Source organism: Hibiscus syriacus, unplaced genomic scaffold (assembly GCF_006381635.1).
Source record: "Hibiscus syriacus cultivar Baekdansim isolate YM2019G1 unplaced genomic scaffold, ASM638163v2 tig00000329_pilon, whole genome shotgun sequence".
NCBI classification, from domain to species: Eukaryota; Viridiplantae; Streptophyta; class Magnoliopsida; order Malvales; family Malvaceae; genus Hibiscus; species Hibiscus syriacus.
This window is the reverse complement of record NW_024061782.1, coordinates 2,858,278-2,883,779: the sequence shown is the minus strand read 5'-3', so window position 1 is coordinate 2,883,779 and position 25,502 is coordinate 2,858,278. Positions and strand designations below refer to the sequence as shown.

General features: G+C 36.4%; 1 protein-coding gene across 1 annotated transcript; it reads right to left on the bottom strand.

The window, feature by feature from the left end:
• Positions 1-174: 174 nt before the first annotated feature.
• On the bottom strand, positions 175-3,302 carry LOC120173957 (probable LRR receptor-like serine/threonine-protein kinase At4g37250). The gene is made up of 2 exons (XM_039180997.1): positions 1,608-3,302; positions 175-910 (listed from the first exon to the last, which is right to left on the bottom strand). The coding sequence occupies exons 1-2, from the start codon at positions 3,253-3,255 to the stop codon at positions 243-245; spliced, it is 2,316 nt and encodes a 771-aa protein (XP_039036928.1). The 5' UTR covers positions 3,256-3,302; the 3' UTR covers positions 175-242.
• Between the last annotated feature and the right edge of the window lie 22,200 nt (positions 3,303-25,502).

Here is a 25,502-nt window from a genome sequence, read left to right as displayed (position 1 = left end):
ATGCACAAACATTAAATGAATATATAAATGATCATGTTCATAAAATTTAAACTAGCATGTTTATGAATATATAAATAGACATGTTTAAGAACTGATAATAGACAAAAAAGCAAGGATGGATTGGGTCTAAAAGTCAGCAATATTAGTGTGACACACAGCAAGAAGAACCAGATCATGATCAGCCAATCAATACATACATTTTCTACAAAGACAGTATCCGATTTGATCCATTTATTGATTGTTCATGAGTGTCCATAATAGCATGTTGAAGATGGGATTTTATCAAGTATTTGTAAAGCTTCTTTCATGGATGGTCTCTTTTGTGGGATCGGAGATGCGCAACTATACCCCAACCTAAAACAAACCAGCAACGCATCCTCTTTGCCGTCCAAATCGCCACGGATTGCCGCATCGGCCATCCTCAAGGCCTTGTCTTTGTCTTCGACGACGATCCCATTCCCCTGCCCGAGCTCATCGACCACCACCACTTTCCCCGTCAGGAGCTCCAGTAATATCACACCGAATGCGAACACATCCCACTTGGGATGAGGCTTCAAGCTCCTAAGTGACTCGGGGGCGTGGTAAGGCGATACGCCTAATGAACTCGGGCTTGGACTCGGGCTAGGTCCTACTAAATCTTGGAAGCTTTCTCTCGACACGGTTGACCTCTTGCTGCCCAAGTTTCGGGCTGAAATTCCAGCTTTATAACTCGCGTCGCCTGTTACCAGCCTTTCCAGTCCGAAATCTCCAATCTTGGGTTCCATGTCGGTGCCTAACAGGATGTTGCTCGGCTTCAAATTGGCATGCACATGCTTCTTCTCATGGAGATATGCGAGGCCACGGGCCACACCTTTAGCTATCTTTAGCCGAGATTCCCATGGAAGATGACATGGTGAAGAAGCAGCTTTCCCTGAAATGGAACCAACCAACATTTAAAGCCTGTCGACTGTAACCGCAAGAACAAGCCACTGAGACTAAGAAAACGTTAATATTTGAGCAAAGTAGAGGGCGCAAAACTAAAATTTAACCATCAAAAAGGGGGGAAATGGGAAGGTAAATCTCTGTGTCCAACAAAACTTTACTCTATTGAATTCCAATTTGATTCAACTTAATTTGTTTAAAATATTAATGGGTTGATTTTCAAATTTAAATTGAATCCATCAATTCCCCATAATATATGTATGAAAAATTATTAAAAATATACATGTATATCATATAAGATTATAAAAAAACTGTTTAAATCAAAATTAATTAATATTATAGAATTATAAAATTAATGTTTAATTTAAAAGAATTAAATAAAATTTGAATTATTAAATAAGAATGATGAAATCTCGTAACTTGGATATTTTGAAGTGAGTGGATCGAATCCTGAGTCTTAACAAGTCATTGTCAAACGCCGTGGGGGTAAAGGATGGGAAAATGGGAGATGCGAGGCCCATGCCAAGACAGAGACAGTTGACTTTCCCATGCATTAAACAACAACGTTTAAGTTACAACTACTCTACCGCCATAGACTTTGAGTTCTCTGGCGTAATTTAACAAATACCCACGCTGCTTTTGCTAAAGTAGGCACCGGAAAATTGAAGAATAGGATAAGGACTTACTGTAACGAGCGTAGGCGAGGCTGCCATTTGGTACAAAATCGTTGATGACGAGCTTTTCATCAACTCCACAGTAGAACCCTCGAATCCTGACCAAATTCGGGTGAACCAGTTTAGCAATGACCCGGACCTGGTTCTCGAAATCCCTGAACCGGTCCACACTGTTCTCACCGATCCTTCGAACCGCCAACGGCGTCCCGTCTTCCAGAACCGCCTTGTACATTATGCTGGAACCCGTCGCGCCTAAAAGGTAAGCCGATGCTTTTAGTAACGTCTCCAGCTCAAGCTGCTTTTCCCCGTCGACCGTTACCAGTGTCCCTTTCTTGTCGTGTTCTTGCTCTTGCTGCCGTTGATTGTCTTGACTTTTGCTCCCGCTTTGATCTTCTTCGGTGTCGGAGGTGGCGTCAGAATCTTCTTCGTACTCCCCTCTCTTTCTCAAACACGACCATCTCGAAAACCCTTTTGATTCCGACGATGAAGATGTTATCGACAAATTGTCTTTTGCTTCTTGTTTCGTTGCGGTTTCGACTCTCTTTTTCCTCTTTAACTTGTGCACCAAGATGAAAACCATGATAACGAATGCGATTCCGGCTATATCTCCCACAACAATTCCTACAATCGTTCCTGTTTTCAGCCTGCTTTGATCTTGTTTTTTAGCACCCGACGACGATTCCGGCGTGTCGGAGTCCATCGTTCTGGGGATGGCGGCGATTGCTGGCGGAGAAGTCGGTGAAGAAGGAATAGGACAAGCACGCCTGGTTGCTTCACCGCATAGATGAGGATTCCCGGAAAAAGATTTGGATACTTGATTCTTGAGAACGACGGAATCCGGGATTTCTCCTCTGAGGTTATTGAAAGAAAGATCAATGGTGGCGTTACCAGGGATTTTCTCGGCGAATTGCGGCGGAATTTCCCCGGAAAGTCTGTTGTAAGAAATGTTAAAGTAGCTAACTTTTTCGCCTCCGAAATTCGGAGGCAAGGACCCATATATGAGATTTGAAGAAAGATCCAAAACTTGAAGAGATTGGAACCCAGTTGGAAGGTTTCCAGACAAGTAATTGTTCTTCAAAGAAACAACAGTTAGGTTCTGGATATTAGTAAGAGTTGCAGGTAAATCCCCCGTCAATGCATTATCGGAGAGGTTAAGCGATTGGAGATTTCTCAACCGTCCTATCGTTTCCGGTATAAACCCAGAAATGGAATTGTTAGACAAATCAAGCGACCGAAGCTGAGTTGCATTGAAAATCGAAAGAGGAAGGGACCCATTGAAGGAATTGTTGGAAAGATCGAGAATTTCAAGGTACTGAATCATTCCCAGATCGGAAGGGATGGAACCAAGAAGCCGACAATTCGGAAGAGACAGCGCTGTAACACGAGAGTAGACATAGGAGTCGTTGTCTGGTCTTCCACAAGTCACTCCATTCCACGAACATGGCGTCTGGTCGGAGGACTTCCAGCTCTGCAACACGTTTAGAGGATCACCCAGAATAAAGAGTTTAAGAGAAAGCAAGAGAACCCCATCGGTGTTCACTCCAAAACCTTGAACCACAACAACAACAAGAACAACGATCCACCATAAATGGAGTTTAACACTGGAGATTGAACTCATGATTTCTCCAACTGAAAATCCAACATTTCTCCTATGGAACATGAACACAGAGAGAGAGAGAAATGACTAAAAGAAGAAACTCAATAGTATTTATCTTGCATGCTGATGAAGGTGCAGATGCAATGTGATAAAATTTGTTTTGAAAAAAATAAAAATAAACAGCTCATCAAAGCAAACTTGTAATCACCATAGTGGACTGGTACGCAGCTCTCTCGGCAGATGTATTTATAATTTAAGGTTTGCTATAAAAGTCCTGAGAAAATTCATTAAATAAAAATCACCTACAGGCAGGCAACAATATCTCTACGCTGTTTCTGAAATATATAAGCTAATAGCTTTCGAAATTTGACTCGACGAACATGAGCATTCTTATGTATTTAAATTACTATTGTAATCGGATTTTAACTATGTTATATTTATTATTATTCTGATAATAATAAGTGCTATTATAAATTTTACCTTTTCCCTTATCAATAAATTTTGTCTAACAATTCCATTTCTGGGTTTATTAATAAGTGCTATTATTATTATTCCAATTTTGTTGTTATGAAAATTATGATTTTGATGTTTGTAGACGATTTATTATTTTTAATTTAAATAGAGATTCACAATTAATAATTAAAAAGTGAAAAAAGAGATATAACCCAGAAAAGAAAAAATGAATAATAGAGAAAATTGATTCTGGATTTTTTCATGACCAAAACAGCTAGAAATTAAGTCTTGATTCGTTCTTTTCCTTTTTTCTCAAAAGATTTTCGTATGTATGTATGTATGTATGTATGTATGTATGAGAATGTTTAGGTTTGATTATATTTTTCAGTTGAGGGCATGTTTCGTCCCCGGGGCCTCTGTCCCATTATTGTTTTTGTTTAAAAAAATATGTGGTTTTAATTTATTTTGATTTTATTTCTCTTATTTTCTATAAGTAATCATACTTTACCTTTTATTTTTCTATAATTATACTTTAATCTTTGAATTGAAATCCTAGTTTTATCCCTTAGGGGTATAATCCAAATTTTAAGTATGTCACAAATTTCACTTAGGACTACTTACAATCAACTTTATAATATTACACATATATATCAATTATATATCATTTTTGTCTTTGTTAATCAACGGTGGTACCAATTTTAATGTTGGTTACTAACTATTAGTATTTTTTATTGTCATTTTCTTTTATTTATATTATATCTCTATTTCCTTTTTGTTTTTTATTTTCAATAAGTCTACTGGTATGACACGTTTTTATCTGCCTTTATGACACATTTTCTTATTTTTTTGGCATTTGGCCTTTTTTAATTTAAATTTTTCTAAGGGTTGATTTTACATCGTCACGACTTATCAAGATGGCGCTTATCTGATATCTTGTTGATTTTCCCTGCTTTGGACCCTCATATTGGAAGTGGATACCCAATTTGCGTTTGTGGATATCTTTTCACTTCGCTCGAGTCTGATTTACGGTTTCTCGGTGATCTTTCAATATCTGGATCCTCTTTTGAGGTTCATTTGCCAATGCGATCAGATCTATTTGTATATATCTTTGTTTGAGTTTCTTGGTTAAAATTTTAATCTTTCCTTGTATGGTCTTATATGATCTTACGTTGCTAGTTTTGTTTCGATGATTATCCGAAATTTTCTTATTTTGAATAAAATTAGTTGTTTCTATAAATAAATAAAATAATACTACAAAAAAATCTCAATTTTTTATGTCCGTTAACATTAATAAACTTTGAGGTGAAGCAATTAAATCTATATCATCTTTGTTGGGGAAATCGTGTTATTTCCCACACGAACGTAGTTTCAAAATTGACCTAAAATGTCAAGATCAAAACCACCAAAGGTTGCACAACGGATAAACCTGTCAAACTATTGAATATTGAAACACAATGGAAAAAACCGAATAAAAATAATAAAGGAGAGAACACACCAAATTTACGAGGTTCGACGAGAATATCGTCTACTCCTCGGGCACCACACCGGATGATAACTTCACTATCAACAAATATTACAACAAATGGAATTCTTTAGAATTCCCAAAGTGGGAGAATGAAGAATACAAGAGAAAGAGAGAACTTGTTTTTGGGATGATTTCTAATGAAATACTTAGGCCTATTTATAGTTGAGTTTTAAGGACTAAACTTATAAATAACCTAATATTTTAGGGATTAAACATGAAAAATAAGTTGGCCACCTACCAAAGAATTTTCCAATGTGTACAAGTTAGCCACCAAATATGAAATTCCCATGTTCAAAGTTTGGCCACCAACCAAGATGAAATTTCTAATAAGTTGGCCACCAACCAAGATGAAATTTCCAACTTGCCAACTTAATTTCAAGCCAAATCTAACAAATCTCCACCTTGGCTTGAAATTACCAAGCCTACTCAACTTCTTCAACTCCCCAAATTTGTAGTGCCTCTAATTACGCTCACAAGCGCCACACACCCGAAGGTGTTCATACTTTTATGATGTTAATCAAGTTCAAACAATGATTGAACTTGATTACTGTTACCACCTTGGTCATCATATCTGCAGGATTTTCTGATGTCATAATTTTCTGAAGCGGAATCTTTCTTTCTTCAAAGATCTCCCGCATAAAGTGATACCTCACGTCGATATGCTTAGTCCTTGACTGGTAGACTTGATTTTTCGCTAAGTGAATAGCGCTCTGACTGTCACAATAGAGACTAATGTGACTTTGAACAACTCCCAAGTCTTCCATCAACCCGTTAAACCAAATTGCTTCCTTTATAGCCTCTGAAACTGTCATGTATTCTGCCTCTGTAGTAGACAAGGCCACCGTAGATTACAATGTAGACTTCCAACTTACTGGGGCTTTAGCAAGAGTAAACAAATGCCCAGTAGTTGATCGACGCTTATCCAAATCACCAGCATAATCAGAATCAACATATCCAACCACACACTGACCAAGTGCTTCATCATGTTCAAAAACTAAACCAACATCCACGGTTTGTTGGAGATACAGTAGAATCCATTTCATATCTTGCCAATGTCATTCTCCTGGATCATGCATGCACCTGCTCACAACTCTAATTGCTTGTGAAATATCAGGACGCGTACACACCATTGCATACATCAAGCTCCCAACTGCATTAGCATATGGAATTTTTGCCATATACTCTCGTTCTTCGTTAGTTTTAGGAGATAATTGAGAACTAAGTTTCAAATGAGAAGCTAGTGGGATACTTACATGTTTGGTATTTTCATTCATGCCAAAACATTGTAATACCTTTCTCAGATACTGCTTCCGTGTTAAACAAAACTTCCCTCTTTGTCTATATCTGCTTATCTCCATACCAAGAATCTTCTTGGCCTCACCTAGATCTTTCATCTCAAACTCTTGATTCAACTGAGCCTTTAATTTGTCTATCTCCTTTTGACTTTTTGAAACGATCAACATATCTTCAACGTACAAGAGAAGATAAATGAAAGATCCATCTTTAAGCTTTTGCAAATACACACAATGATCATATTTGCTTCTAGTGTACTTTTGCCTCCTCATAAAGCTATCAAATCGCTTATACCACTGTCTCGGAGATTGCTTCAATCCATATAGCGATTTGTTCAGCTTACAAACCCATTTCTCACGACCACCATCTTTGTATCCTTCTGGCAGAGTCATATAGATCTCCTCTTCTAAATCACCGTGCAAGAAAGTCGTATTTACATCAAGTTGAGCTAGCTCCAAATTCAACTGTGCTACCAAGGCCAACAATATTCTAATGGAGGAATACTTCAGAATAGGGGAAACTACTTCATTGTAGTCGATCCCCTCCTTTTGAGCGTAGCCTTTAGCTACTAACCGTGCCTTGTAGCGAACATCTTTCTTGCTATGAGATCCATCTTTCTTTGCAAATACCCACTTCCATCCAATTGTTCTTTTACCTTTCGGTAATTGAGCCAGTTTATAAGTGTTGTTCTTTTGGAGATATTGCATTTCTTCATCCATGGCACTTTTCCACTTATCACTTTCCAAGCTTTGTATTGCTTCTTGGTAAGTGACAAGGATATCATCATCAACAACTGGAAGAGCATAGGCCATCATATCAACAAATCGAGCAGGTCTACGAATTTCTCTTCTTGGCCTTGTAACTGCAAGTAGTTCTGGTGTCTCCAATGGTTCTTGGGTTTGAACCTCTTCATCTTCTGATTCTTCTATTGGAGTTGAAGAATTGGCTGCATCAACTTCTGGGATTATCGTCTGCTGAAACTCCACCTGTTTTAGAGTATGCTTCACCTACTGCGGAGTACTACTTGTCTGGATAGCTTCATTTGTTACCTTCTTTATTATGGCAGATTCATCAAAGGTGACATCTCTGCTACAAATTATCTTCTTGGTGTCTAAACACCAAATGCGAAATTCCTTCACTCTATGGGTAATTCCCATAAAGAAAGCCTTCTTTGCTCTCGGATCAAGTTTGGATTCATTCACATGATAATAAGCAGTGGATCCAAATACATGTAAGGAATCATAATCAGTAGCAGGTTTTCCAGACCATACCTCCAATGGTGTTTTTCCTCCTATCGCTGATGACGACAGACGATTGATAAGATGACCAGCATATGTCACAGCCTCAGCCCAAAATGCCTTGCCTAACCCAGCATTAGACAACATACATCGAACTTTCTCCAATAGTATTCGATTCATACGCTCTGCCACCCCATTCTGTTGTGGTGTATTTCTAACAGTGAAGTGTCGAACAATACCATACTCATGGCAAACGTCAAAGAATGGGTCATTTTTTATATTCCCCTTCATTGTCCATCCTAAGACGTTTGATCTTTCTACTGGTCTGGTTCTCGATCATATTTTTCCATTTCAGGAAAATTCGAAGCACTTCATCTTTAGACTTCATAGGATACACCCAAACTCTTCTGGAAAAGTTATCTACAAAAATTAAAAAATAATGGTTTCCTCCCAAAGACGATGTCTTTGAAGGACCCCATACGTCTGAGTGAATATAATCCACAATACCTTTTGTATTATGTATAGTGGTGCCAAACTTCGCTCTCTTCTGTTTTCCCAGAACACAATACTCGTAAAAGTTCAATTTACAAGCCTTTGCACCTTTCAACAATCCTTTATTTGCCAGAATTTGCAAGGATTTCTCTCCAGCATGTCCCAACCGCATATGCCACAACTGGGTTGCGACCAAATCATCACATCCGGAAGCTGCTGTAACTGCTCCAATAATTGTACTACCTTGATAGTAATACAAATTATTTTTCCTAATTCCCTTCATCATCACAAGTGTGCCATATATGACTTTTAAAACTCCATCTCTCATAGTGACTATTGAGCCTTTGGATTCCAAGACTCCCAACGATATGAGATTTTTCTTCAAACTGGGCATGTATAAGACATCTGTCAGAACTCTAGTTGATCCATCTTGATTCTTCAATCGAATTGAACCTATCCCAACAGTTTTACAGGCATTGTCATTGCCCATATAAACAACTCCTGCATTTAGTTCTACTAAATCGGAGAACCACTCCCGATTAGGGGACATATAATAGGTGCAACCCAAATCTAATATCCATTCATCTGAATGGAATGTTGTTGATGAAGTAACCAATGATATGTCAGATTCATTTGCATCATGCTCTGCAATATTGTTGAGTTAATCGAATGACGAAATTGGCCAAGAGGGGGGTGAATTGGCAATAAAAATTTTGTGGAAGCTTTTGCAGAAAATTGAAAGTAATTGCACAGCGATTTACAGTGGTTCGACTTTCTCAAACAAAGTCTACGTCCACTACCTTAGCTATCCACACTAAGGATTTTCCAACAAATTCACTAATTTGTTCTTTCTTTTGAGGCCAAAGAGATAACCTTACAATTCCCTCAAGAGTATACCCCAACTCTTGAGAACACTCTTTTCTCAAAGAGAAGATTACAAATTTGCAAACTTACAAGAAAACCTCACAAGGTAAGATGTTTGCACAATTCTATAACAAAGAAAAGAACACTCAAAGATGAATACAACTGAGCACAAAAAGTGTTCTTGAAAGCAAAATGAATATTGAATGAAAATGGGCTTGAAATGCTCAAACTTGAGGTTTGATGCTTTCTCTTTGATTCTCTCTTGATTCTAGTTGCTTGATGTTTCTTGTATTTGATCAATGGCTTCTAAGCTTGCTTAAATACACCTTGGATCACTTCTGAACGTTGGGGATAATTAGAGAAGATATTATAGCCGTTTTAGTGTGAAAACATTTAATAAAACAGCTTGGACAGTGGGGGGAATCGGTTCCCTCTCATAGGGAATCGGTTCCCTAAGTGTAAAATTCAAATATTTCGACCGTTGAACAAGGGGGAATCGGTACCCCCTTGGGGGGGAATCGGTTCCCTCCGAGCATTCTGGAAATCTCGGAGCCAAACCATTCAGGGGGGAATCGGTTCCTCCTATGGGGGGAATCGGTTCCCTATGAGTATTCTGGAATTTTTGGCTTTGAATTGGTTCGAAATACTTTGTAAAATATTTTGAAATTGTTTTATGATTAAAACTTAATTTTACACTTAAGTAAGGATCAAAAATGATTTTTGAAATATTTGGAGTAATGTTTTGATATTCGAATAGTTATATCGAATATACTTAGAAAATCATTTGGAAAATCTTAAAATTCATTTAACTTAATTTGTTATATCGAAATCTTAAAATGTTTCAACAATCTCCCCCTTTTTGATATAACAAAACATTTTAAGATTTTTGAAATCAAGTTTTGAAATTACTCCCCCTTACTTTAACACTTCTTCAATTTATCATGTAAAACATTAAACACTTATTCTTCTCCCCTTTTTTGTTAAATCAAAAAGACATTGTAAAACAAGGTTTTGAAAATCATTTAGCCAATTGATTTATTAATTATAAGCTTAAGCTGCTAAGATCACAATCAAAAGAGAGGTTAGCCATTAGTTTCATAAATCAATATTCATAAATAATGTGATATGGCAAAATTGGTCATATTGCTAATGATAATGTAAATAATGCAGAAATGTATAAAACACACCAAACATATAAGTTCACACCATTCATATATCCAAAATCCACAAAATCAAACAAATCAAAATGTTGAAACAATATTCATTTTGTTCAAAGTTTTAAAGCTAAACATAAAATCAAGCATCCGGATCGGTAGGAGGAAAACGGGCTCGCATAGCGGCCATCTCGTGTGTGAGTTCATTGATACGAGCGTTGGTTGATTCATTGTTTGCACGCATCTCCCGAAGAATCTCTAATTGTTGAGCTCCCATTGTGGATAAATGAGACTCTATAGAGGAAAAACGCGAGTCCATGGTAGCGTATCGGAAATCGAATGTCTCCATAAAGGATTGAAAATATGGAGGCATTTGATGCGTTTGTTGAGCTTGCTCCTCGGGCTGCTCTTCGGGTTGTTCAGGTTCTTCTTCAGCTTCATCAATATCCCTCATTAATTGTTCAAACTCGGGATCTTCGTCAGCCTCGGGTGGAGCTTGTGAAGAACTAGCTCCCGGAGTAGAAGAACGAACCCATTCACCGGTTTCTTTGTCCTTTACCCATCCCGCTCTCGTTAAGGAAAGAAGATTTATTTGTTTCTTAAGAGGAAAAACGGCATCTAGACCGACTCTAAGCCCAGCTTTGGAAAACAGATTACTCAAAAAGCAACCGTAAACTAGAGATGAACAGTGTTTCTTGTTAGGAACAAGATTTACGGTTTCAACAATTTCAGCAAAAATAATCTGAGGTAGGTTAATTTTAATACGGTTTTCGAAACAATGTAACCACCAAAGATCCAAAGCTCTAAGAGTAGAATAACGACCTCCGGATGGTCGAAACCACCAAGAAATCATTAGATGAAGAAAACGCTCATGTAGGTCTAAGACACTCGCACTATCTCTTCTTTTATAACGAGAACCTAAGATTTGTTTTTCATTCGAAATACCATCATTATCTAATCCAAAAGTATTGGCTATATATGCCGGGTCAATATATAAGAATTGTCCTAGAAGGTAGGAACGAATTCCTATGGTTTCGGTTTCAGCTTGGTTTTTAACGCATACGGCATTAGAGTAGAATATACGAACAAGTTGATGGTAAACGATGGGTTCAAGATCAAATAGTTTATCAAATTTCCATTCTTGTAAAATGGGAAGATATTTAAAATTGATAGCTAACATAGCTTGACGAGAAGGAATACGTTCTTCCCGGATTTTGTAAGAATCGAAATACTGATAATACCAATATCAGTGATTTCTAGACCCAGGATGATTGAAACACGAATTTTGGATAGTCAAGTTAGGATCAGTGGGATTGGGATTAGAAATTGGAATAGAATGAGGATTTGGAGGTGGATTTGGTTGACGACTGGAACGACTAGATGAAGACCTAGGACGTTTAGGATTTGACATGGTGAAGGAAATCGGAATAGATATAATAACCTGCAATTTTAAAACAAGTGTATGCAATTCAATTAATCCCAAAACTCAAATGAGTCCTCAATATTTCAAGATTCTCTAAATCAATCCTAATGGGCAAAGTTTTTGAAAAGCTTTTGAAAAATATGGTTTTGAGACACAATATATGTATAGTTTTTCATAACAACAATATAATTTGATCAAAACACAATAATAACAATTTTTTTTTTTTGTATTTCGAAAATTTTAAAAATTTGAAAAATTCTTGTGTTTTTGATGAAATTAGTTGTAACATCTAGTTTCTAATCACTAAATAATCAATGCCCGATCACTATTTCAACCTAGAACTAATTGAAACTAATCCTATGTTCAAAAATAATGAAATAAAGAGTTTAGAAAAATTTACCTTGAAATATGAAGATTGAGGGGATTTAGATGTTGTTTGCACGATTTTAATGATTCCAACAGGTTTGGAAGATGATTTATGAAGCAAATTCCGATTAATATCGTTGATTTGAGGTAAAAATGGAGATTTGAGGGGTTTAGAGGGTGAGAACGGCGGAGAGAGAGAGGAAGAGGGTTTTTGAGAGTTTGGGGTGATTCTGCCCGATTTTAGCAGAACCCCAGGGGGGTATCGATTCCCCTGTGGGGGGAATCGGTTCCCCTTCAAAGGGGGAATCGGTTCCCTCATTGGGGGGATCGATTCCCTCTGCACCAAAATGCTAAAATCCGATTTTTTAAGCACAAAATGCTAAATTAATCTTTTCTAGTGGTATTGGCAACTCATATATCAAACATTAATTATGTTCAAATAATTAAATTAGTCTTTAATTGTTTTTGAACATAAAATTAATTTTCATTAAGAATCACAAACTCCCCCTAACTAATAGCAAGAATGCAATCAAAAATTATTATTATAAGCATTTTTTTTCAAGATTTATTAAAAGTGCTACAATTATTTTAAACACTAAGTGAAGATAGGTTGGTCAAACCTAATTCTCTCCTAAGTGTCCAAAATCTTTCCTTGTCTAAGGGTTTTGTAAAGATATCCGCTAATTGGTGCAAAGTATCAACAAATTCTAGAACTACATCTTCCTTAGTGACATGGTCTCTAATGAAGTGATGTCTTATTTCAATGTGCTTAGTTCTAGAGTGTTGGATGGGATTTTTAGTGAGACAAATAGCACTAGTATTGTCACACTTGATAGGAATGGTACCTACTTCAATTCCATAATCAAAAAGTTGTTGTTTCATCCATAAAACTTGTGCACAGCAACTACCGGCTGAAATGTATTCTGCTTCAGTGGTAGATAATGCAACACAATTTTGTTTCTTTGAAAACCAAGAAATCAACATATTTCCAAGGAATTGACAAGTACCGGAGGTGCTTTTCCTATCTAATTTGCATCCTCCATAATCCGCATCAGAAAAAGCATGCAAGCTAAAGCTAGAGTCTCTAGGATACCAAAGTCCTAAACTAGGAGTGTCCTTAAGGTATCTAAAGATTCTCTTAACAGCTAGTAAATGTGATTCCTTAGGACATGATTGAAATCTAGCACATAAGCAAACACTAAACATAATGTCCGGTCTACTTGCAGTTAGATAAAGCAAAGAGCCAATCATTGACCTATATAATTTAACATCTACACATTTACCTCCTTCATCCAAGTCAAGCTTTGTTGAAGAGCTCATTGGAGTGTTATGAGGTTTCCCATTTTCCAGTCCAAACTTCTTGAGCATATCTTTGACGTACTTAGCTTGATTAATGAAGATGCCATCTTTTCTTTGCTTGATTTGGAGTCCCAAGAAAAATGAGAGCTCCCCCATCATGCTCATCTCAAACTCACTTTGCATTAGCTTAGAAAATTCTTGACAAAGAACATCATTAGTAGAACCAAATATTATATCATCAACATAAATTTGAACTACTAATAAATCTTTACCTTTTCTCTTTAAAAACAATGTAGTGTCAACCTTTCCTTTTAAAAAACCTTTTTCAATTAAAAAATTTGACAATCTTTCATACCAAGCTCTAGGAGCTTGTTTTAAACCATAAAGAGCTTTTGTCAATTTTAAAACATGATCCGGAAAATTTGAATCTTCAAAACCTGGAGGTTGTTCCACGTACACTTCTTCTTTTATAAAACCATTTAAAAATGCACTTTTAACATCCATTTGATATAATTTAAATTCATTGAAACATGCAAATGCTAATAACATTCTAATTGCTTCCATCCTAGCTACGGGAGCGTATGTTTCATCATAGTCTATGCCTTCTTCTTGAGTATAGCCTTGAGCAACAAGTCTAGCCTTGTTCCTCACTATATTACCACTTTCATCAAGTTTATTTCTAAAAACCCATCTAGTACCTACAGTAGATTTATCACTAGGCCTTTCAACTAATGTCCATACTTTACTTCTCTCAAATTGATTTAATTCTTCTTGCATAGCCATAATCCAATGTTCATCTTTTAATGCTTCTTTGATGTTCTTAGGCTCTATGCATGAAATAAATGCAACATAATTACAGATATTTCTAAGAGAAGATCGAGTAGTTACCCCTTTTGATGGATCACCTATAATTTCACCATCTTTGACATAGTTGTACTCTCTTGGAAAAGATACTTCCCTTTCTTCAATGGTTGGATTCTCGAGGGGATCATGAGTTTCCTCATCTTTTGTTTCTTCCTTTGATGATGATTCTCCAACGTCATATCTAACGTCATTTGCTTGTACAATACCTACATCATCATTAACAGAAGAATCCTTCCTCGGAAGGGGATTATCATCGAAAACAACATGTATAGACTCTTCTAAAACTAAAGTTCTTTTATTAAATACACGATAAGCTTTAGAGTTTAAGGAATAACCCAGAAAAATTCCTTCATCACTTTTAGCATCAAATTTACCAAGATTTTCTTTACCGTTGTTTAAAACAAAACATTTACATCCAAAAGGATGAAAATAGCTAATGTTAGGCTTTTTATTTTTGAGAATTTCATATGGAGTTTTCTTTAAAATTGGCCTAATCATTACTCGATTTATAACATAACAAGCGGTATTTGTGGCTTCCGCCCAAAAATATTTTGGCAAATTATTTTCACAAAGCATGGTTCTAGCCATTTCTTCTAAAGTTCGATTTTTCCTCTCAACAACTCCATTTTGTTGAGGGGTTCTAGGTGCTGAAAAATTGTGGCTAATACCATTAGAATTACAAAACTCAATAAATCCAAGATTTGCAAATCAAACTAGAAGAGTTTGAAAAGAAAAATTTAGATTTGCAAAATTTACTTTCAAAGGTCAATGATGATCATCAAAAGAAAATTGATGATCTTAAAATCTCTTTTAAAAAAGTTGGAACAAAACATTTTGAAAAAGGAGAAAATTCAAAATCCAACTTTGTTAGAAAAGATTTTAGAAACTACAATCATAGAAATCCTCAACGAACCTTAAATGGTAAAATATTTAGAAGTATATGGGTTCCTAAAGGACTCATTACTACTAAAGATAAAGATGTCCTACAAAAATGGATACCTAAGGGAACTAGGATTTTGGAAACTAATGAATATGGACCCAAAAGAATTTGGGTACCAAAAATCAAAAATTAATCTATGTTTGTAGGGAAAGGAGCATTGCTACAAGGCACGGGAAACAAATTCAAACTCATGGTACCTTGATAGTGGATGCTCAAGACATATGACCGGAGACAAAAGCCGGTTCATTGAGCTTAACGCCAAAAATGGAGGAGAAGTGACTTTTGGAGACAATTCAAAAGGTCACATTGAAGGTATTGGTACAATAGGTAATACCTCTTCCATACAAATTAAAAATGTTTTATATGTGAATGGATTAAAGCATAATCTATTGAGTATTAGTCAATTATGCGACAAAGGATTCAATGTCACATTGAAGGTATTGGTACAATAGGTAATACCTTTTGATTTTTCAAATGATTTTAAATGTAAAATTTACTACTTACTCTCCAAAGTTATTTTGAACATCAAAGATTGAATTATTTTTAATATAACAAAAAGGGGGAGAAGTTTGGTTTGAAAAATTCAATTTCTTAATAAAAAAAAAATTCAATTTCTTAATGAAAAAGGGGGAGCTTAACATTTTCATATATTTTCCAACAACTAGTATCTTTTTCATTAAACATTTTATTAAGGGGGAGTTTTTTTTTCCAAAAACAAATTTTCAAATGTTTTGTTATATCAAAAAGGGGGAGATTGTTGAACTATGTTTCGATATAACAATTTAAGGCAAAATGGTTTTTGGACTTGAATTGAATTTACAAAATGGTTTTTGGACTTGAATTGAATTCACAAAAATGTTTTTATGAATAGTAATTTACTATTTGAACAGTAAATTACTATTTGAACAGTAAATCACTGTTTGAACAGTAACCCGAGGCTCAAAAATTCCAGTTTGTAAAAGGGGAACCGATTCCCCCCAAGGGGGTACCGATTCCCTCACTGTTCATCAGCCCAACGGTCATAATATTTGAATATTATGAAGGGGTATCGATTCCCTATGAAGGGGTACCGATTCCCCCCATTCTGGGCAGCCTTTTTGAGTAGAAAAATCATTCCCAAACGGCTCCAAAACATCCCCAACGGCTAGATACAACTTCAAATTCATTCCAAGCTATAAATACAAGCTAAGGACACTTGAAGAAGCAAGAGAACAACTATCCAAGCAATCAAACACAAGAGAATAGTTTTTCAATCTTATTTCATCTTTCTCTTGTAAATATTTTGTTCTTGTGAGCTCAATCTTGTAAACACCTACCTTAGAGAGGTTTTCTTGTTTACATTTCTTATCCTTTTGTAAAGGGGAAAGGTTCTAGCTAATCCCGTGTAAAAGCTAGGGAAAGGTTCTAGTTTAACCCGGAAAAACTAGGGAGTTTGTAAGGTTACTCTTTATCCTCAAAAGAAAGAACAAATTAGTGAATTTGTTGGAAAATCCTTGGTGAGGAGCTAAGGTAGTGGACGTAGACTTTGATTGAGAAAGTCGAACCACTATAAATCGCTGTGCAATTCTCTATCTTTCAATCTCCTTACTCCCTAAACACAAAACCGTTCCGACCCCTCTTTACAAACCGTTCCGGTTGTCGATTCGAGCTTCCGAAAATCCTAACAACATGCATATGGAGTAGCTTTTTCTTTCTTCTTCAGAACTCTAGTTGATCCATATCGATTCTTCAATCGAATTAAACCTATACCAACAGTTTTACAGGCATTGTCATTGCCCATATAAACAACTCCTGCATTTAGTTCTACTAAATCAGAGAACCACTCCCGATTAGGGGACATATGATAGGTGCAACCCGAATCTAATATACATTCATCTGAATGGAATGTTATTGATGAAGCAACCAATGATATGTCAGAGTCATTTTCATCATGATCTGCAATACATACATATGGAGCAGCTTTTCCTTTCTTCTTCAGGACTCTAGTTGATCCATCTTGATTCTTCAATCGAATTGAACCTATCCCAACAGTTTTACAGGCATTGTCATTGCCCATATAAACAACTCCTACATTTAGTTCTACTAAATCGGAGAACCACTCCCGATTAGGGGCATATGATATGTGCAACCCGAATCTAATATCCATTCATCTGAATGGAATTTTGTTGATGAAGCAACCAATGATATGTCAAAGTCATTTGCATCATGCTCTGCAATACATACATCTAGAGCAGCTTTTCCTTTCTTCTTCAGCTTCGGACAATCTTTCTTCCAATGACCTTTCTCATGACAAAAGGCACATTCATCTTTTCCCAGTCTGGACTTCGACTTTGATCTCCCTCTCCACTTTAGCTTTTGACTTTTCGAGTGACCTCTTGCCACCATAGCCTCCACTGCTTTGTACTTGTTCTCCTTCTTGGTTTTCTTCCTAAGCTCATAATTATACAAAGCAACAGTTACATCTTTAAGGGTAACATTATCCTTACCATGAAGTAGCGTTGTCTCAAGGTGCTCAAATTCATCTGGAAGAGATGACAACAACATCAAGGCCAAATCTTCATCTTTGAAGGTTTCATCCATGCCCAATAAGTCTGCCACTAGCTCATTGAACGCAGTGATGTGTTCATTCATACTGGTGTATGGTTGATAATCAAATCTGGACAATCTTTTCTTCATGTGGAGACGATTCTGAGAGCTTTTCTTTAGGAATTTTTCCTCCAATGATTTCCACATCTTACTTGCAGAATCTCGTTCTTGTAGCCATACTTCTGCTCCCTGGAAAGACAAGATTGAATTGTGATGCACGCCAAACGATTGATTGTTCCACATTCTTTCTTCTCCATATATTCGGGCTTTTCTTCCTCAATGTCGATGTCTAGACCTTGTTGGAATAAAGCGTCTAACACCTCGCCTTGCCACATGTCAAAATTACTGGATCCATCGAACAACTCCACCGAGAAATTTGCATTTGACATAATCCTCCTCACCGATCCGGATGAAGAGCTTGATATCTCAACTGATCTGTATTTTGGCATTTTAATTCCAACGAACAATATTCAATAGCACGAACTGTATCTTTTCAACAACGGAACTACCAGGATAACCTCAACCGAAGCTCTAATACCAATTATTGGGAAAATCATGTTATTTCCCATACGAACATAGTTTCAAAATTGACCTAAAATGTCAAGATCAGAACCACCAAAGGTTGCATAGCGGATAAACCTATCAAATTATTGAATATTGAAACACAATGGAAAAAATCGAATAAAAACAATAAAGGAGAGAACACACCAAATTTACGAGGTTAAACGAGAATATCGTCTACTCCTCGGGCACCACCCCGGATGATAACTTCACTATCAATAAATAGTATAACAAATGGAATTCTTTAGAATTTTCAAAGTGGGAGAATGAAGAATACAAGAGAAAGAGAGAACTTGTTTTTGGGATGATTTCTAATAAAATACTTAGGCATATTTATAGTTGAATTTTAAGGACTAAACTTATAAATAACCTAATATTTTAGGGATTAAACATGAAAAATAAGTTGGCCACCTACCAAAGAATTTTTCAATATGTACAAGTTAGCCACCAAATATGAAATTCCCATGTTCAAAGTTTGGCCACCAACCAAGATGAAATTTCTAATAAGTTGGCCACCAACCAAGATGAAATTTCCAACTTGCCAACTTAATTTCAAGCCAAATCTAACAATATTTTTCCCACACTTGCACTCAGAAGGGGAATGATATTCTTTTGGATAAAGAGACAAGGGGATGAGCATATATTCTCATTCCCCACAACCATACTCGCATTATTTTTTATTTTTTCATGTACATGATTGTTGAGGGGAATTATATATAGGGCAACATTACTCAAACATTGATGCATTGGTGACCATAATAATATCTAGGTCAGCATTATATTTGAAGGGTCCTTAATCTCTCGTCAGAACCTCATTATTTGAATTATATAGAGAATTATATATAGGTATGCATTCATTACTCAACCGTTTCAAACATTGCTATATCCTTACAAAATTGATTTTGACCATAGGCCCCAACAATGAGCTTGCACTTGCCGTCCTCTAATACTTCATCCGTTTCAATTGAAATGATAAAGGGGTAAGTTTTTATGTATACTTTTTGAGAAGCCTAAGCTTTGTTGTATATTATGGAATAAGAGCATTTGGACCAACAACAATGATTCTACTCCCAAAAAGTTTACTGGTTTTGGCGGCATGCAAGATGATGAGGCTCTCTTTTTCTGTGTAGATTTACAGTTCGCCTAATTGAATGTCATGGAACCTGGTTTGAGTTTGATGACAATGGGGAAAGCTTTGATTTATGTATTTTCTTTTTCTTATTAAGATACGGCCTCCCAAATCTTGTCCTCACATGGGAATCAATACAGTGTACCATCACTATCGTTAAAACACCAACACATAAAAACATACATCCTCCCCACCAGTGATGGATCTAAAGGGGTCTGTCAGGATAATCGTCTCCTTAAAAATTAATTTTTTTGAATAATTTATTTTTATCTCTATAAATTTTATAGAGCCATCTCCAGTTAAAAAATATAAATTCATAAAATATTGGGTTATCTCTCTCATCTCCTCTCTTTTATCATACTTGGTTTGTAGTTTTACCAAGTATCCACCTCGTTACGAGAGAATTATGCATATAAAAGAAAGTAGTTGAATACATTAAGATGTTAATAAATAGAATGATTTAAATTAATTTTTTAATTCTATTGTGGTCCATTAAACCATTTCCATTCCTAGTAAGGTATTCATTCTATTTTTATATAAAATGCTTAAAATCAATTTAATCTATTACTTTTTATTAATTGAATAAGTTTAATTATCTTTATAATTAATGACATCTAAAATTAAAGTTCAAATGTTTTATGTGGAAACCGATGCACTTAAATATAATTATCCATTCGATTAAAAGAAAAAATAGTTAAGTTGTTGAAGCATAGCTGCATAGCTATGTGCATGGTCAGCAGTTGCAGCTATAAGTGTGCGTGTGTGTTGAGTTAGCTAGTAGTTAGTTAGGTTGGTTAAGGTTGTTAGAGGTTGGTTATGAGTTTGTTAAAGATGTTGTGCAAGTGTTCTTGTATAAATATGTTGGTGTACTTCCTTGATGAAATGCAAATTTAATCTATCTTCTTGATATCTCATTAAGTTTCTAGCTTAAGTTTCAACATGGTATCAGATGTTGGTGATCTGGTGGCGTGGTAGGAGTCTACTCATTCTTCCACCTGAGCGTATACTGGTTATATGTCATCTCCGGTCTCTCCACTTTTTGGTGGTACTGTGAGCAGTTCTGACTGCTTGAGAGTTGCTTCGAAAGAGTTCACTAATAAGTGGTTGAGTGTTGTTTTAGATGATCAAAATCTTCTGTTATGGAAACAACAAATGTTGTTAGCAGTGAGAAGTCATCGTCTTGAGAAGTTTCTTTCTAGTTCGGTTGTTCCTCCGCCTGCGATGGTTGTGTTGGATGATTTCACGGTTGCTAAAAATGAAGATCATGAGATCTTTGTGGCTCAAGACAGTGCCTTGGCCTCGTGTCTTTTGTCTACGATTAATCCGTCCTTGCTGCCACATCTAGTGGGGACGAAAATGGCTGCTCAGGTATGGAATACCATAAACAAGATCTTTGCTTGTAAATCAACACAACAACAATAATGAATTTGCATTATCAACTCAAAGTAGTTCATTAAGGTGATTTAGGGATGCGAGTGTACATCTCTCAAGTTAAATAAATATGTGATGCTTTAGCATCATGTGGAAGCCCAGTGTCCGATCTTGAATATATTGCGATGATATTGAATGGCTTGTCAGTGAAGTATAGGTTGATTGTTATTGTGTTATCGGTCAGTCGTGATGCCTTGACTTTGGAAAGAGTAGTGTCTGTGGTCATTGATGCTGAGACCCATCAGAAGAATTTTAATCATTTTGATAATATGTCAGTTGCTGCTAATGTAGCACAGGTGAAGAATGTTATGGATGATAGACCTGATCGTTACACTCGACGAGATCAAGTCAAGTCAGAGAGGCATATAGCTTATAATAATCAGGCTGGTCATGGTCGAGGGTGTGCCAAGGTTCAGTGTCAGTTGTGTGGCAAGAATGGCCATCTTGTTAATCGGTGTTGATACAGGTTTGACAAATCATTTTCTGGTGTAGATGAGTATGATATGAGAAGTTCATTCAAGGAGCGATCACCTACAGCTAATATGTGTCACTACAGTTCCACTAGTAAAACGAGTGTAAGTGCAGCTGGTCTGGATGGTCAAGATCGACTCAGACCACTTGCAAACATGGCTGCAACAAGTTTTTCTCCTACCTCGTGGTTTGTAGATTCAGGAGCTACTCATCACATTACATATGATGCCACAAAAGTTGTGGATGTCTCAGACTATAAAAGGGCTAGTAAGCTTACTATAGGCAATGGTAATGGTCTTTCTATTGTTAAAGTTGGTCAAGCTTTTGTTCATACCGCATCTCGTTCTTTAATGCTGAGTGACTTATTGCATGTACCTTCAATAACTAAGAAGTTGATATCGGTGTCCAAGCTTACTAGGGATAATAAAGTGTTTTTGGAGTTTCATGTTGATCATTGTGTGGTTTGGGATGAGAAGTATGGTGTTGTGTTGCTGTGTGGAAGAGAGGCTGATGGTTTGTATGAGTTTGGCGGTTTCCTGTCTGCTCAAGTTCGAGATGTTGAAGCAAATGTGGCTTATAATTCCAGTAGTAGTAGTTATGTACCATGGCATGATCGATTAGGTCATCCATCTTATTAAGTGTTGTTGCAAGTTTGTAAACAATGTAATGTTACTTTGCCAAGTAATATGAATAAAGATGTGCTTCCAAATTGTGTCTCATGTCATATGGGTAAAAGCCACAAGCTTCCATTTAGTGCATCTAAGACTCAATATGGACATCCATTTCAGTTAGTGTTTACTGATATGCGGGGTCCGGGTCATATTGTGTCGAATGGGTTTAGATATTATGTGTCGTTTGTAGATGTGTTTTCAAGACATACTTGGGTGTACTTATTGAAAGAAAAAGGGCAGGCCATTCGAGCGTTTCAGTTTTTTCAGTAGTTAGTTCATACACATTTTGGTCAGGTGATTAAAGTTGTGCATAGTGACTGGGGAGGTGAGTTTCGTTCTCTGTCACTTGTGCTTGCACAATGTGGGATTCAGCATCGGGTGATATGCCCTCACACATCCCAGCAAAATAGGGTTATTGAAAGAAAACATAAACACTTATTTGAGATGGCATTGACACTGTTAGCTCGAGCATCTCTACATTTGAAGTTCTGGTCGTTTGCAGTTATAACAGTAGCTCACTTGATTAATAGGTTGCCTGCTAAGGTACTTCAAGGGTTTACTCCATTTGAGAAGTTATTTGGAAAGCCTCCAACATATGATCATCTAAGGGTGCTTGGTTGTAGATGTTTTCCTCATTTACGGTTGTTTCAATCTTATAAGCTTGCATACAAATCACAACCATGTGTGTTTTGGGTTACAGTATGAATCATCGAGGTTATCAATGTTTAGCACCTGATGGACTAGTGTATATATCTCGTCATATAGTTTTTGATGATCAGGTGTTTTCATTTGCTGAACTCATGGACAAGAAGAATATGACAACTGCAGAAAACTCATGTACTAGGGCTTCACTGATGGTGGTTCCTGGTGCTCAACGTGTTTGTGATAATTCCTTACAGGTATTTACAGGTCTTAGTCAGGCTGTGCTACAAGAATCTGGATGTGCACCAGTATGTAGTGGGGGAGTGCCTGAGGTTGCTGAAGTTAGAGCCTCCAGTAGTACTGTGAGTCAACCTGCTGAGAGTATCAATACTGATGCAGGTTGGGGTGGTGATAGTCTAGCAGGTGTGGTGCAAGGTCAGGTAGAGCAGCATGGTGAGTTGTTGGTTGATGATTCGATTCCTTTTGGTGTGTCTAGAAAGTCTGAAGATGGTCCAACATATCCCTCGACTCATAATGAACATCCAATGGTCACTCATAGTAAACGAGGAATTTTTATGCCAAAAGTATTTGTTATACAAGTTCAAGGGAATGGTAGTGAGCCATGCACAGTTGGTCAGGCTCTTTAAGATCCGAAATGGAAAGAAGCATTGCTTGTTGAGTATGATGCACTGATGAGGAATGGTTCATGGGTTATTGAACCATTACCAGAAGGGCGAGCAACAATTGGTTGTAAGTGGTTGTTCAAGGTTAAGTATAATGCTGATGGGTCTGTGTTAAGGCACAAAGCTCGATTTGTGGCGAGAGGGTATTCACAGGTACATGGTCATGATTTCAATGATACGTTTAGGCCGATGATAAAGACTACCATAGTGAATGTTGTGTTATCACTAGCTGTAACTCGTGGGTGGAGTTTAAGATAGGTGGATGTTAATAATGTGCTTCTTAATGGTGAGCTTGGGGAGGAAGTGTACATGGTGCAACCATCAAGGTTTGAACAAGTGGCTAGTGATGGGACTCGGCTGGTTTGTAGGTTAAAGAATGCGTTGTATGGGCTGTGTCAAGCACCGCGCATGTGGTATACCAAGCTACGCCATTTTTTGTTGGTGTTAGGGTTCTGTGGTACGACAGCTGATGCATAGTTGTTTATTCACCGAGTTGGTGGAGCTCGTACATTGTTCTTGGTGTATATAGATTACATTATTATAACATGTGAGTCTAATGAAGCTATTAATGAAGTTGTTAGGCTGCTTGGTAAGCATTTTCTTTTAAATACTTGGGTGAGCTTGGTTACTTCCTTGTGTTAAAGTCAGTCGATCACCTAAACAGTTGGTGTTAAGTCAACGTAAATTTATTCGAGGGTTGTTGGATCAGACATGTATGCTTAATGCTAAGTCTGTACCTACGCCAATGGTGGTTTTACCCAAGCTAACTTGTGATGTTGGGAAACCACTTATAGATGCATGGATGTATCGAAGCATTGTTGGTTCCTTGTTATACTTGAGTAATATAAGGTCAGATATGGCGTTTAGCATTAATTAAGTGGCTCAGTATATGCATCGGCCTTGTGATGGTCATTAGCTTGTTGTTAAGAGAATATTGCACTATTTGAGTGGGATAGTTGAATATGGCTTGGTGTTTAGACCGACTTCTGCATCTAAAGCTTATTGTTTGATTGCGTTTGCTAATGTTGATTGGGCTAGTAACGTTGATGACATTAGGTCAGTATCTGGATCGTGTGTGTTTCTCGGATGTAATCTGGTTTCATGGAGTGAAATGAGGCAGTTGCTACAATTCTTGTTATAGCTAAAGTGGTTTGGGCTGGTCTTTATTGTCTGATATGGGTGAAGCAGTTGCTACAATTCTTGTTGTGTGGAGTGATAATATAAGTGTCATTGCCATGAATGCTAATCCAGTGTTTCATGCTCAGTCGAAGCATATAGAATTGGATATACATTTTGTGCGTGAGAAAGTGGCTTGTGGAGCTGTTCAAGTTAACTATGTGCCTGTAGAGTATCATGTTGCTGAAGGGTTGACTAAACCCTTGGCAAAGTGTGCACATATGTTGTTTTGACAGAAAGTGCAGATGGTAGAGAATGAGAGAACTGAGAAAGACAGGGAGAATGTTGAAGCATAGCTGCATAGCTACGTGCATGGTCAGCAGTTGCAACTAGAAGTGTGCGTGTGTGTTGAGTGAGTTAGCTAGTAGTTAGTTAGGTTGGTTAAGGTTGTTAGAGGTTGATTATGAGTTTGTTAAAGCTATTGTGCAAGTCTTCTTGTATAAATATGTTAGTGTACTTCCTTGATGAAATACAAGTTTAATCTTTCTTCTTGATATCTCATTAAGTTTCTTGCTTAAGTTTCAACAAGTTAATAGAACTAAATTATTCAATCCACCATAATTTAAATAAAAAAGAAATTTTTTTATTTTTTATTAAAATTTTTTATCATTATGTAATAATGATGTCTTTTTATTTTTTATTAAAATTTTCTATTAAGGTCTTTTTCATTATTAAAGTTTTTTATTAAAATATTATTCATTTATTTCTTCAACATGGTAATGATTATTTATTTTTTTTAGTTTTTGTTATCTTTTTAATTTAGTACTGACCATTATATATAAAACGGTATTATTGTAATTATTTTTAAATATATAAGATAAAATTATATATTTTTTCGGGTCAAGTAAGATATTTTTCATCACATGCATATTCTTGCAAAATGAATTAAAAAATATTTACTAAAATTTTAATTTAATAAAATATTTTATAGAAGTAATCATAAAAGATAGAGAAGATGGTTATATTAACGTTAGTAGAGGTGTGCACGTGTGCGCATCCACGTGTTGATGGGGTTCCGTGCGCCACCGCATATAATAAATAAAGTGAAA